At 39.3% G+C, this 14,145-nt stretch overlaps 1 protein-coding gene across 1 annotated transcript in view; it reads left to right on the top strand.

The window, feature by feature from the left end:
- Nucleotides 1-905: 905 nt before the first annotated feature.
- LOC144644893 (guanine deaminase-like) overlaps nt 906-14,145 on the top strand; it is a 29,159-nt gene continuing 15,919 nt past the window's right edge. Inside the window, exons 1-7 of the mRNA XM_078504448.1 lie at nt 906-1,059; nt 2,704-2,795; nt 8,737-8,908; nt 9,174-9,261; nt 10,288-10,387; nt 10,712-10,739; nt 11,687-11,794. Of these exons, the coding sequence (XP_078360574.1) occupies nt 928-1,059; nt 2,704-2,795; nt 8,737-8,908; nt 9,174-9,261; nt 10,288-10,387; nt 10,712-10,739; nt 11,687-11,794 (720 nt within the window). The 5' untranslated portion in view covers nt 906-927. The remainder of the gene's footprint in view (nt 1,060-2,703; nt 2,796-8,736; nt 8,909-9,173; nt 9,262-10,287; nt 10,388-10,711; nt 10,740-11,686; nt 11,795-14,145) is intronic.

The raw sequence follows: 14,145 nt of genomic DNA, 5'->3' as shown, positions 1-14,145 counted from the left end.
AAATTTGGAACGATGCCATAATTTTTTTCTGGGCTAGATGACATCATGTGGTAACCGCTAAACATAGTTCGTGACTTTCCTGACTTTCTGCGAGTTCAGTCAGCAAACTTGTTAGTGTACTAAACGGAATTCAGTTGTTAACGATTGTTCAGATTCTGGCTGCTAAAAGAGTCATAAAGAGTTAACTGATCAGACTTTAAAAATGTATAATTGTGCAGAAGGTGCAGCCCGGGGAAGGGGGGGAGGGAATTTTTTTAGAATTTTCGGATAGACGTGTGCCGCAAATGTTCTTAACCCCATGACCATATTTTAACTCCAAAAATAACCCCCCAATTCAAGGGGTTCGCCCGGACTAAAGTCTGTTGGCCCGAATTTTCCATAACGCTTGTGATTTTGTCGTTGTGACAAAATGTCCCGGGTGAAACTGGCGCGTCGACTAGCGGTCGACTGGCACAGATCAGAAAAGCCAGAATGAGAAGAGAGGGGAGTGGGGAGGACACTGTCTCGTACTCCCTACACTGCGGTATAGAGACCCACTAGAAAGTATTCACTATGGATATGCAGCTACTATGGAAACTAAAATTGCCTTTGTGAAGGCTGGAAAGAGAATTTTGAATGAGATAGCCACTGTTCAGTGGCCCTGTGGGCATTTGTATCCACTGTGTACACGTGTATAGCTGGATCTGCTTTAATACTCCAAGAAGAAGTGCCACACAAACCATCCATAAAGCCTGGATAAAGGGACCACTCAAGGACGGGTAGGTACAAAAGTCGGACCGGATCAACTCGGATCATTGATTAAAATAAGAACACCATCTATTGTGTATTTTCGCGTTCTTGAATAGCTGCTATTCTTATTCAAATCAGCGATCCGAGTTGTCCGGTCCGACTTTTGTAACTACCTCTCAAGGACAAGAACAATCCAACATGGCGGTCGCGGACAAGTTCGAGTGGAAAAAGTGCTCATATGTTTTTCGTGGAACCTTTGTTCATTCCACCCCGCAAAATGAGATGGAAATAATGCAAGATAAAATACTGGGAATCAGTACATCTGGAAAGGTATGTTTCGCCACCAGCAAGCTAAACATGCATAGCTGGTACTGGTATTTTTTTAAATATAGTAAACAGTTTTCCCGCCGTTTGCGCTCGGGGACACTGCTGGTTTTCACTGTCACGCCACTGTCACGCCGCAATTAAGTAAATCCAAAACTATCTAGTAAGGATGGGCTGATACGAATGCCGGTCACCTCGCCACAAAGCAATCTTGCCACCAAGCAAAGTCACCTCGGGTCATGGATTAAAGAACGAGAAATACACCAGTTTTGGTGGCAAGTTGGTTGGTGGCGAGATTGCCTGGTGGCGAGGTGACCGGATACCGCTGATACAGGTTTTTGCAAAATGTTACAATATCGATATCGATATTATGACATCATTTCTGTTCTGACGTCGTTAATATGCCACGTGATTTGTCTGACCACACAAAGGAATGTCCTGACATTATCATTGAATGCCATGAATGTCGATTTTTTGTCTTTTTGTTTCACTTTTGCATCAGCAATGTGCGGACAGCAGGCAAGGCAATAAAAAAATAAAATATTGACAAGAACATCAATATTTGTTTGAGCAAAATTACATTTTAAACCTCAGGTGCTGACCAGAAGACCGCAGGCTTAGATCATGTGTGCAGTATCAAAATCGTATCGAAAGTGCAATATTTTTTGAAAGTATCAATACTTCTCAAAGTTGTCAAAATATCGGTCTATCGAATATTTGGTATCGAATACCGGCCCATCCTTACTATCTAGTCAAAAAAATCAGTAGGTGATCGTATAGTGTGATCGTCCGGGTGTGAGTAGTTCTAAGAAGAACTGTTGTTGGTGACTGATGTTTTGACAACCTGAGCCGAAGTCATCTTCAGAGTGAAGTGAAAAGTTGTCGTCAGTCGATGATGTTATAAGTCTGGTCCGTTGATGTTGATTGGTCAGTTTAGCCATGATGTTATTGGCTGTAAGACTTGTGTATAGTTTGTCATTAGTAATTGGTCCATTCGTCTATTGTTAGTCTAATTAAGTTGTTCTGTTCCGTCTATTTTTAGTCAAATTAGGTCGTTCTGTTGGCAGTTCATTTGTCGGTTCTATTTACGTTCTATTTACGTTGGCTCTATTTACGTTGTGAATAAGTTGTTTGGAAGGTGCCCGTAGTTGTTGACATCTGTTGATAAGCATCTGTTCTAATTTTGAGTACCAGCTTTCCAGAGCCAGTTGTTGAAAATAGTTAGTGCTGTAGGTTCAGCATTCAGCAGAGTCCCTGTCAATTTTGTGTTTAGTAAGTCAATGGTGTTCAGAAATGTGATTGTTGACATCACCATTTCTTGTCCCTTGTTTGTGTTCAGTCAGTCTGGTGTTGAGGTGGAGGGGAGGGAGGGGGAGGGGAAGTGGGGAGGGGTGTATTACCTATACAGGGACATGCCACTGGATAGGGTATGGTCTAGGGTATGTCATTCCAAGCTAGTCTGTTTTAATTAGAATCTGAACCCATGGTAGATAGGGTTTAGGTTTTGGTTTTTTCCTTACCTTTCACTTCCACATAATATATTATTTTATTTGTTGTCATTGATGTTCCTGAATAGTTTCAGGGATTGAACGATAAGGTTATAAATAGAAACTGTATTTTTTAATCCTTTTTCTTTTATCAATCTTACAGATTTTGTTCATAGAGGATGGAGCATCAAACCAAGACCATTTAGGATTTCAATATGGATTCACTTCAGACGACATAATTTTCTTGACACCAAGGTACTAATGGCAGAAATTACTTTGACAATAATATTATTGCTTTCTTAATTTACTGTCACTATATATTGCAAACCTCTGGAAAAATTTTATTTTATGCTACCAACCCTCCCAATACTCAGACAGACTAATGCGTACTTGGGTTTTTCAATTGTTTTTAGTCAACAATTTTGAACACGTTTTGTGGAAGAATTCTCCAGTAACAAAAAGTAAACAATAAATGTATATTACTGGTAATAAATTAATTCAACTTGTATTTTTAATAACAATTTAAAATACAGGGCTCAAAGAGATATTTTTGATTCACTTATTAAATAATGAAAATTATACATAATTTTTTATAAAAAAAAAATATGTTAAACATAATGCAAGAAAGTCCTTAGCTAATAAGAATAAACATGTAATTCCTAAGTTTTAAGAGCACAGGTTTCCTACGGTCAAACATATGTCGGTAAGAGTCCTTAAATGGATTTCGCTCATTCTCTTACCATGGGTAGGTCTCAATATGAAATAAATCACAGTATACTTTGTTTGGCTAAATATCGATTTGTTTTCGAGAAAATCGATAATTCTAAAATCCAGCAAAATTGACGCTTTCGGAGCTCAAAATTTATGCCGAGTTTGTTAGCTTCGCGTCGAAAAATAAAGCACTCTGGAAGAAAAATACCTATTTAATATCGAAGAATAACATCAAATTAGTACGTCGAAAGCAATTTCTGCTCTTAAAGTCCTTTTATTTACAAAATATAATTAAGTTTATTCGACACACTTTTCATTTAATTCAAAATAGGTCAAACTTATCGCTTTATTTAAGTATGAGCGAAGCGAAATAAATGGCCGAAAATTTGGTATTAGACAGATAAATGATTGTTCTTTTCGATACTAAAAGGATTTCCTAGGGAAATGATTTAGTGCGATGCTTTCAGATCTCAAAGTTGCTTAAAATTCGTTAATTTAACCGACCGTGACATTGTTGATCTTATCAACATTATGTAAACATTCCACGCAAAGGTTAATTTTCCCCATGTGAACTTCAACTGAGTAAAATAAAAACATAGACTTGCTTACCGTGGTGTTCGCTGATACATTGTAAATCCTGTTTTCTTCATTTACGACAAAACCTAAGCCCTCGGCGAAGCTGTTATCCAATTTTCTTGACGCGCCATTTGTAACTGATTTCCACGTCTTGAAGTGACAGTTATTTTCCCCCGGGGGGGGGGGGGCACTCAAAAAAGTTTTATACGGGGAGGCTCCGCCCCAAGCTCTTACCCCTTACCCTTTTATATACCATTTTCACAGAAATTGTACCCCTTTCGTATACCTTTTACTGAAAAAAGGTAGCCCTTTCATATACCTAAAAGACATGGCATAGACTTAGAACAGGACGTTTTCTTGTCATTTTCATGTTGCGCTTTATAAATTAAAATAATACAGCCACAAATTGCGTCTGTTTGAAATATTTTAATTCAAGGCCCTTTAAAAAACCTAAATGACGGATTTACATACCCTTTCATATACCTAAACTTGTGAAATCCCTACCCTTTTATATACCTGAAGCTTGAAAAAGGTACCCCTTTCGGGCGGAGCCTCCCCGTATAGGCCATTATATGGAGTACCCCCCCCCCCCCCGGGTATTTTCCATGCATTCTTGAAAACAGTCCTGAGTCTTAACTGATCAGTGTAAACAGGAATACGAAGTACTTTGCTTTAAATCAACTTAAAGCTTAGCAGCAGTAATAGATAAATCGATACGGTCGGCGAATCTTCGTTTCGAAAACCGCCATTTGAGATTTGTCGGCCCTTTGTCCTGCGGTATGCAGATAATTAATTCACACTTGAGTAACTTCCGGCACATGAAATCGACAACCACCGTGACAAGATAGCACCCTCCTTTTCGAAATATTGGTCGAGGCACTATTTTTATCATTTTAACATAAGCTCTCAATGAAAAACTTTTGGGCTGAACTTGTAATAAAGTTTCACTTCAGTTAGCCACAATTCGAGAGAGTTGTTAAATGGTTGCATGAAATCCGGGTGGAAAGTTCTTCTGTTGCGTTGCTTCGCTTTGTTTCATATTTTTTATCCAGTTCTTACCCTTGTTCAAATTCTTGTCCCTTCTTCAGTGGAAAATTTGAAACGACGTTAAAATCCCTATAAGACGGAGATCTCTTTTAGACGAACTGAGTTGGAGCCGGTCCCGAAGGTACCCGTTTCAGAGAGAGTTGGCTGTACACAAAACCTTAGTGGCGTCGTTGGATCCGTCTCCCGTGAATGTTAGTTAAAAATATATATTCCGCTGTGTAGTCTAGCCTGTAAACAAGCTCTCCTTCTTTCTCCTGTGGAGGATTGGGCGAAATAAAAGCGGGAAGGAAAGGTGGGAAGGGGTGGGGAAAAAAGGGACCATATATCATGTATATGCAGTTGTAATACCAGTCACGGTAAACAATTTATAAAACGCTGAACATTTATGACTGTTTACACCAAGGTGTATATTGGTGTAAAAATTAAGGAAAGGGTGCTTTTCACTTCATTAGATTAAGCTAGGTGAAGAAAAGTACACGTAATCAGAAGTTTGTGATGGACTTCTGACGTGATGCCATATTTTGTATTTATTTCTGCAAAGTACAACAAAGCATTTATACCAAAGTAGCATTATTAAAAAAAAAAAAATGAGCATAATTACAGTTGAGCATTATATCGGACAAAAAACAAGCATTGTTAGAAGCATAACATTCCCTTTTTACCAGCGTAATTGGAAGGGCCTCTGGTATTCAGTTAGAAAGAACTTGCATTCAAAAGATACCGCGTTCTAGAAACAAGTCACCCCGTTTTGGCTGCTGATATTTTGGAACTTTTGTGTGTTCAAAATACCATATCTCGTTCTAGATATCGTCTGATATTGAAAATCCCGTTCTAGATCGGGAACCCAAAACCACGACCTCATTGGACGGCACAGAGCCGTTTTTGGGGAATACCCCAGCTTCGACAACTCCTTCCTAATAAAGTTCGCCTATTGAATTGAGAATTAAGGTGATTATAAAGTTATTACTTTATATCTCTTGTTGTTTGAAAACTTGAGTCGTATTATAATTACAACCGTCTTATTTATGAAGGAATAGACTGCGGATAATATTTGAAACTTAAACCGTTTTCCCCTAATAGCTTCCAAATCAACTCAAAAACACACCGGAAAACAGGTTTAAAAACAAAATATTTATATAATGACTATGATATTTAGTACATTTGGGTTCCCTGACGGCGAGGCGCTTGTCCCTCCCCGCAAGCTCTGGCGCGGCGGGGGCACCTTCCCTTGTTTACGCCGGACCCCAACAGAATATATACATGGTCATAAAAAAATTATTTTTTAACATTCACGGAAGACGGATCCAACGATAACATCTTAGATTTTGCTTTCACCTGTTTTGCCTTGACCTAATCAAGAACTTGGACAAAGGTAAGAACAAAAAAAAAACTATAAAGCGAAGCAACGCAACAGAAGAACCTTAGACCCGGGAGTTAAAAGCGCTGTCATGCAACTATTTAGCAACTTTCACAAACGGTAGCTACCTGAAGTGAAACTTAATTACATGTTCAGCCCAAAAGTTTTTCATTTAGAGCTTATATTAATATAGCAATAATATGGTGCCTCAACCAATACTATACCAAAACGCAGGGTGCTATCTGGTCACGGCGGTTGTCGATTTCATGTGCCGGAAGTTACGCAAGTGTGAAATACATTATCTGCACACCGCATGACAAAGGGCCGACAAATCTCAGTTTTCGAAAAGAAGATTTGCCGGCCGAATCGATTTATCAACCACTGCTACTGTCCGGAACGTTTCGGTCCGATTTTCGGATAGGATATGCCTTCTAATTACACGGATAGGATAGGCCTTCTGTTTACACGGGGCCGTTCTGGAACCAGTGCGGGATGGAACCAAAACTGGACCTGCTATTTTGCAGGTCAAGTTATGGAACCGTTCCGGACCGGTTCCAGAACCGTCCTGTGTAAACACATGGATCGGTGCCAAACGCTTCCGTGTAAACAGAGGCCGATCCGGTCCGGTCCAGTTCGGAACGGCTCCAGTCCGGTCCCGTGTAAACGTAGCCTAGCTGGTTAGAGTATAAAAATGACCGAAAAAACGGCAAGGACAGGACTAACAGCAGGTGTCCGTCTTATGGAGATCTTCAATAAGGGAGAGTTGACTCTACAACTGTTTTGCCTTAGCCATGGGCTCCTGCCTTAGCCTAATCAAGAATTTGAACAAGGGTAAGAACTGGATAAAAAATATGCAGCAAAGCGAAGCAACGCAACAGAAGAACTTTCGACCCGGAAGTTAAAAGCGCTTTCATGCAACCATTTAACAACTCTCTCGAGCGGTGGCTTACTGAAGTGAAACTTAAGTACAAGTTCAGCCCAAACGTTTTTCATTGAGAGCTTATGTTAAAATGATAAAAATAGTGCCTCAACCAATCACCAAAAAGCAGGGTGCTTTCTGGTCACGGTGGTTGTCGATTTCATGTGCCGGAAGTTACTCAAGTGTGAATTAATTATCTGCATACCGCAGGACAAAGGGCCGACAAATCTCAAATGGCGGTTTTCGAAACGAAGATTCGCCGGCCGTATCGATTTATCTATTACTGCTGCTAAGCTTTAAGTTGATTTAAAGCAAAGTACTTCGTATTCCTGTTTACACTGATCAGTTAAGACTCAGGACTGTTTTCAAGAATGCATGGAAAATAACTGTCACTTCAAGACGTGGAAATCAGTTACAAATGGCGCGTCAAGAAAATTGGATAACAGCTTCGCCGAGGGCTTAGATTTTGTCGTAAATGAGGAAAACAGGATTTACAATGTATCAGCGAACACCACGGTAAGCAAGTCTATGTTTTTATTTTACTCAGTTGAAGTTCACATGGGGAAAATTAACCTTTGCGTGGAATGTTTACATAATGTTGATAAGATCAACAATGTCACGGTCGGTTAAATTAACGAATTTTAAGCAACTTTGAGATCTGAAAGCATCGCACTAAATCATTTCCCTAGGAAATCCTTTTAGTATCGAAAAGAACAATCATTTATCTGTCTAATAAACAAATTTTCGGCCATTTATTTCGCTTCGCTCATACTTAAATAAAGCGATAAGTTTGACCTATTTTGAATTAAATGAAAAGTGTGTCGAATAAACTTAATTATATTTTGTAAATAAAAGAACTTTAAGAGCAGAAATTGCTTTCGACGTACTAATTTGATGTTATTCTTCGATATTAAATAGGTATTTTTCTTCCAGAGTGCTTTATTTTTCGACGCGAAGCTAACAAACTCGGCATAAATTTTGAGCTCCGAAAGCGTCAATTTTGCTGGATTTTAGAATTATCGATTTTCTCGAAAACAAATCGATATTTAGCCAAACAAAGTATACTGTGATTTATTTCATATTGAGACCTACCCATGGTAAGAGAATGAGCGAAATCCATTACACGGCTATTGCCAAGAATTTTCATTTTTGTTTGAAATTTGTGCATATGTCCTCTTAATCAGGGTTCATTGAAAGATGTGGCCTGCAAAAAGTCTCTGATCTCCTGGGTTGGAAAAAGTGCAAGGAAAGATGAAATGGGGAGAAAAGGCAGAGATACTTTTTTTATTTTCCATCATCTATCAGCCAACCTTACCTGTATGTTGTACTTATTTTTAGCTATCTGGCCTTGAAAAGCCAGTGAGTTTAGGTCTTAGGCAAGGAAAATAGAGCCAGGTTAAATAATTATTGTAGGATATTAGTATTGAAGACGTTTCTTCTTACCTCAGTATATGAGATGTTTCGTCTTACCTCAGCACCAGAACAATAGCTGACGTAACTTCTCAGCTATTGTTCTGGTCCTGAGGCTGAGGTTTTTACAGAGTATGTCTAACTCTGCTTTTGTATTTTGTTACCGGTATTTGAAGGCAGTTTATCATGCCAGGACTGGTTGATACTCATATCCATGCGCCGCAGTACACATTCACTGGTACTGGATATGATGGCACTGTTGTTGAGTGGCTCATAAAGTACACATTCCCTATAGAAGCCAAGTTCAAGGATATTGACTTTGCACGCAATGCGTACAGAAAAGTGGTGGTAAGAAACTTATTACGTTAATAATGTTGATGTGGTATTTACAGAAATGCTAATGCGCTGACACTTATTTCCAAATACTACTGCAACTCATGCTTTCCTATAATTACCTAGATACAAATATTATTGGTCTGATTGAATAAAGGCATAAATTTTCAATCCTTTAATCTGAACTTTGTATCAATACTCTCTCTCATTAATTTGACAATCTCAATACAGTTTACTGGGTTTTCTGACTTCTGTCTGTTTTGATTGTTTTTCATCTCAGAGGAGATTACTGAAGAATGGTACAACAACAGCATCTTATTTTGCTACTATTCATTACGATGCTACATTGGCTCTCTGTGATATTATTGGTGAGTTATTTTTCTCAACATACATATTAATACAGCTTTGCAAAAAAGCATGTAGACTAAAGCCAGAAGCTAGGTAAAATACCTGTCTGTTGCCTGAGTTTCACCGCCTGGGAGATGGGGAAATTGGGATAATGGTTTGGAAGCCCTTTCCTCGTAGCACCCACCCATAGCAAAGAAATTTTCACCAGTTTCAGATCTTTAGTTAGCAACATTCTTGGCTTTCATATAAGTGTGTTTTGGGGTAATAGCAGAGCCTTAGTGCATGCAAGCAGAGCCCTTTACCATATTGTCTGAACGAGTACTTAAGAAAATTGGTTAACCCATCAGTTGAGCTGAAAACATTTGGTTGTCATGTAATTGTTTGCGCTATGTCAGTTTGAACATCTTTAGAAATCTTTAGCAATGTTTGAAAATAGTTGGAACATCTTTGGAAATCCAGGTAATGCGGAGACAACAATCTCACTCATTTGTCTTACATGTAAGTAGCCGCCGCCTTTTTAGCTCAGTTGGTAGAGCGCCGGACTGCTGTGCGGGAGGTCGTGGATTCGAACCCCAGACCGGACCAACACTCAGGGTCTTAAAATAACTGAGGAGAATGTGCTGCCTTTGTAATTACATCTGCAAATGGTTAGACATTCTAGTCTTCTCGGAAAAGGACGATAAACCGTAGGTCCCGTCTCCTGTATCTTCAGTCTTCTAACAGGGCACGTTAAAGAACCCACACACTCTTCGCAAAGAGTAGGGCACAAAGCTCCCGGTGTTGTGGTCTGGCCTTTACAATTGTATCTTCAAATTACAGTATATGTAAAGCACATTTGAACATAAACATATGGAAAATGCGCTATATAAATGTATTACCATTATTATTATCATTAAAAGTATATCTTTGTTTAAATGCCCACATTCACCATTGGCCTTGCAATTGTGTGTTATTGTTTTGAAGTGACAGTAACAATAATAAGAAAAACAATAAAAAACTGCCACAAAACCAATTGAAAATAAAACAATGTAAGTTGTCTTTTGCAGTGGAACTTGGTCAGCGGGCTCATGTAGGTATTACCGACGTGGATTGCAATATTTCTGAGCACCAGAAGTCAACTGAATGTTGTGCTGAAGAAACAGAAAGGTAATTTATGGTAATGTGTGCAATTCCTGATAATATTCATATTCACCCAATGGGAGTTCACCCCCTGGGGGGATAGGGGGTAAGTTGTATCCATTTCTGGCTGTGACAAACTGTGTGAGATCGACCAACTGAAGGTTAGTTTTCTTCAAACTGGGTCAGAGGTACACATCTTAAATTCCAGACAGTGATCGAACCATTACTATTCATGCAGTTAATGTAAACCCTTTTATAGGATCACCAGCCTGCTGGAGATATGGGTAGCTATGACAAGGATTGATAGGAAATAAAGAAGCCATAAGCCAGAATTTTCCTTTTGATTTTCAGGTTTATCAAGCATGTGATTGACATGAATGTAAGTTGAATACAGTTGTTTTCCATAAATCCTCAAGTCTATAAACAAATTAATTGTAAACAATGCATTTTGCAGTCCAGGGGATTTTTAGCCCAGTTGTCTGACTATACACAGTTGCAGTTTAGAAATACTGTTGGAACGCGTATCCTGGGGTTCTGGGCATCACCTGTTGTGTACCACAGCTCTCTTCTCATTCACTTGTTTGTTTTGGTGAAGACAAAAAAAGTCTAACAAAAAGAGTTAAAATGATACATGTGATTTATAATTTTCACACCAAAATTGCAAAATCTATCAATAATGGTTCCTGTAATATTCAACCAAAACAGCCCAGTGCTACATTACTTGCAGTGACAGATACCTATATACAAGTATTAGTTACATGTAGAATAGCACCCCTACCCCTGCCCCCTGCTGAGTACATGTTATCAGTTTCCCTTGCCTCCTCCTGCCATGTGACATTCAAAGTCCATTTTAATTTTGTTGAACTGCTTTAATTATTTCAAGAGGTGCAGTGGCCAAATGGTTAGTGCGCTGGACTCTGGAGCAGACATTCCAGGTTCAAGCCCTGGCCAGGGTCACCGTTTTGTGTTCTTGGGCAAGACACTTTACTCTCGTACTGCCTCTCTGCTCCATCCAGGTGTATAAATGGGTATTGGCAAAATTATGCAATAGGGGGTGGGGGTACCCTGCGATGAACACTGTAGCTGCTTGATGCTAATGAAACTGGGATAAGCTCCGGCAGTATGCGCCGCTTGGCTCGAGACTGCCCTTTAATATTAGCAATGGGCCAGTGCTGAATTTTAGTGTGCCAGGTGTTCACATTGTGGACTGAAGAATGGATTAAGGGAAATAATTAATAAAAGTATCAGAAACCTGAAGCCGATATCAATTAAGGCGTGGAATGGTCGTGATGTGCAATAATCTTGATACTGGTAATTCTTTTTCAGAATCCCCTTTTGACCCCTGTCGTAACTCCGAGGGGAATTGCTCGATGTTCTAAATCACTTTTGACCATTCATGGAAAGCTGGCAAAAAAGTATGATGTGCCTGTTCAGGTCAGTATAATTAAACTTATTTGATAGCACAGCATTGGCGGAATGTTTGGTACTACTATCAAAATTGGATTACTGTAATACGATATTCAACCCTCTCCCGGAATATCAATTAAAACGCTTACAAAGAGTGCACCTTGACTGATCTAGTAAACTCAAACTGGTTACCTGTACATGAAAGATAGAATTGAGCTTGCTAAAGCACTATATAATGAGGGCTTTCCAAAGCATTTAAAACTTGAATTTCGCTCTTCATGTTCTTACCACCTGCGTTCATCAGCTGCAGCTCTTTTAAACAATTCAAAAGAATCAGACACTCTCAAATCGATGGCTGCACAAACCTTTAAGGTCATTGCCCTGTATTGCATTGCGCATCCTTACTGCGCAGAATTTTACGCGTATTTAGTGTGCGCGCACGCGAACGTCAACAAAATGGCGGCTTTTTTTGTATGTGGCTTCACCTTGGTCCGCGAGAGAAGTAAATTGTCACTTTCTCCTAAACGAGTGTGGTGACCTATCAATTTTTTCTCATATTTTTGGTGTAGCGATCAAATTCTTTCTGTAAAATGAAAACAGATCAATTCATGTGTTTAAAAAATAAATCATCGCTAAAAAAGTGTCCTTTGCCAGTACATGTACTCGCAGAGGAATTACAAAGGAATTATATGGAATATACATGGTCTTCCTGCTCCTAAACGAATCTGGTGACCCCCTTTTTTATTTCAAAATTTAAGTTCCCTCAAAGTAATAAACCAGTAGGCGAAGTTTGGTTAAAAAATTGTGTTCAGTTCTATTTCAGGGCAATGACCTTAACAACCTTAGATATTTTAGCATAATTTCATTCACATTTTGAATTTTATAGTTTAGGTAGCTTCTTATATTTTTAGAATTCACAAGCGAAGAGCCACCTAGTGGTATTATTGTGAATTAGGCCTTTATTATTGTTATTATTATTATTATTGTTATTATTATTATTATTACTATTAATTTATTAGATATCATTACACATAATTTTATTAGATTGATCAAAGTTACATTTAATTTAGCCTGCGAGCAGGCTCTCTATTCGGGGGCAACGTGAATATTGAACTGCTCGAGCGCCGAAGGCGCGATCCCGCGAGTGCCGAAGGCGCGAGTGCGTGGGTGAAGCGGGCACGCCGAGGGAGAGCCTGCACGCGCGCCATTGAATTTCAAATCCGGCCCCTAGAAATGTGACAACTTGTTGACAACTCGCTACGCTTCCGGTGTCAATATATCGATCGAACGCTCGCGCGTTTATTTCGAAAAAAGTTGTAAACAAAGAGAGTGAATGTTACTGTATCTGCAAGTGTACATTTTTGGTAAAATATGGAACTGGTAAATCGGTTCGCATGTTAACGGAAAATTTATTTGAAGCGTCAAATCGCGATGGGAGCCGCGGACAAGTGGTGACAGATGTACGAACAAATTGAAAAACAATTCGCAATATTGTCTAGTTTGTCTAGTTTGTCCAGCCGTGTGTGCGATTCCTGTCCCCAAAAAAAATCAGAAAATCGAACTTAACTAGTGAGCATCACTCTGCGAACGGCATTTGTAAAGCTGCTTTATTCTCCTGCGCGTTTCGTCCGACTGTCGCGGACTTCTCAGCCGATGCAAATATTAACTGCGAACTGACGCTGGTAACGCCGGTTAAATCTCGCAAAGCAACACAGTTCAACCCATCGATTGTCCCTCTTTCACCTGGTCCCGGGCACCTGGTCTTCAATTATGCGGGAAAGTGGGCATATTACTAAAACGATAGTGTTTGAGAGTCGCTCGTAAACTTTCTTCTCCACCATTGCCACTGCAAAGAGTTGAAATACATGTATGAGGGTGTCAATGGGGTATAGCTATAGTCAGTAAGCAGCTAAAAAAATGCTCCCTAGTCAGTAAACAGCTAAAAAAACGCTACTTAGTCAGTAAGCAGCAAAAAAATTGTTTAGTCAGTTAGTTGGCATGACTTTAAGGCCTGTAGACGTTTATAGGGTCTTATAGTGGTTCCCAATTGCAGACACACTTTTTCCAGCTTGCAATGTTCTTAAACAATACATCAAATCAACTTGAAGAAAATTGTTTTTTACAAATCCAGCCTAACCACTGCCCTAATTTGTCTTCCATTTCGAGTTGTCAAAATGGAAGGCACCACATCGTCACTCTCCTCATCGTCATCCTCCGACAAGTGAGACACAGATAAACTTGAATCCGAGTCAGAGTCATACTCTTCGAAAACTTCCTCTTCCTCTCCTTCAATGACTTCCTCCACATTGCTTTCAAGAGGATCTTGTGGTAGGTTTAGCCCGTATGCTGACATGGGCAATGTGCCAGCTGAAAATTTT

Source organism: Oculina patagonica, chromosome 2, assembly GCF_052425735.1.
Source record: "Oculina patagonica isolate OP01 chromosome 2, crgOcupat, whole genome shotgun sequence".
In the NCBI taxonomy this organism is placed as follows: domain Eukaryota; kingdom Metazoa; phylum Cnidaria; class Anthozoa; order Scleractinia; family Oculinidae; genus Oculina; species Oculina patagonica.
Note: the sequence above shows the minus strand (reverse complement) of the source record. Positions and strands in the feature narration are given on the sequence as shown.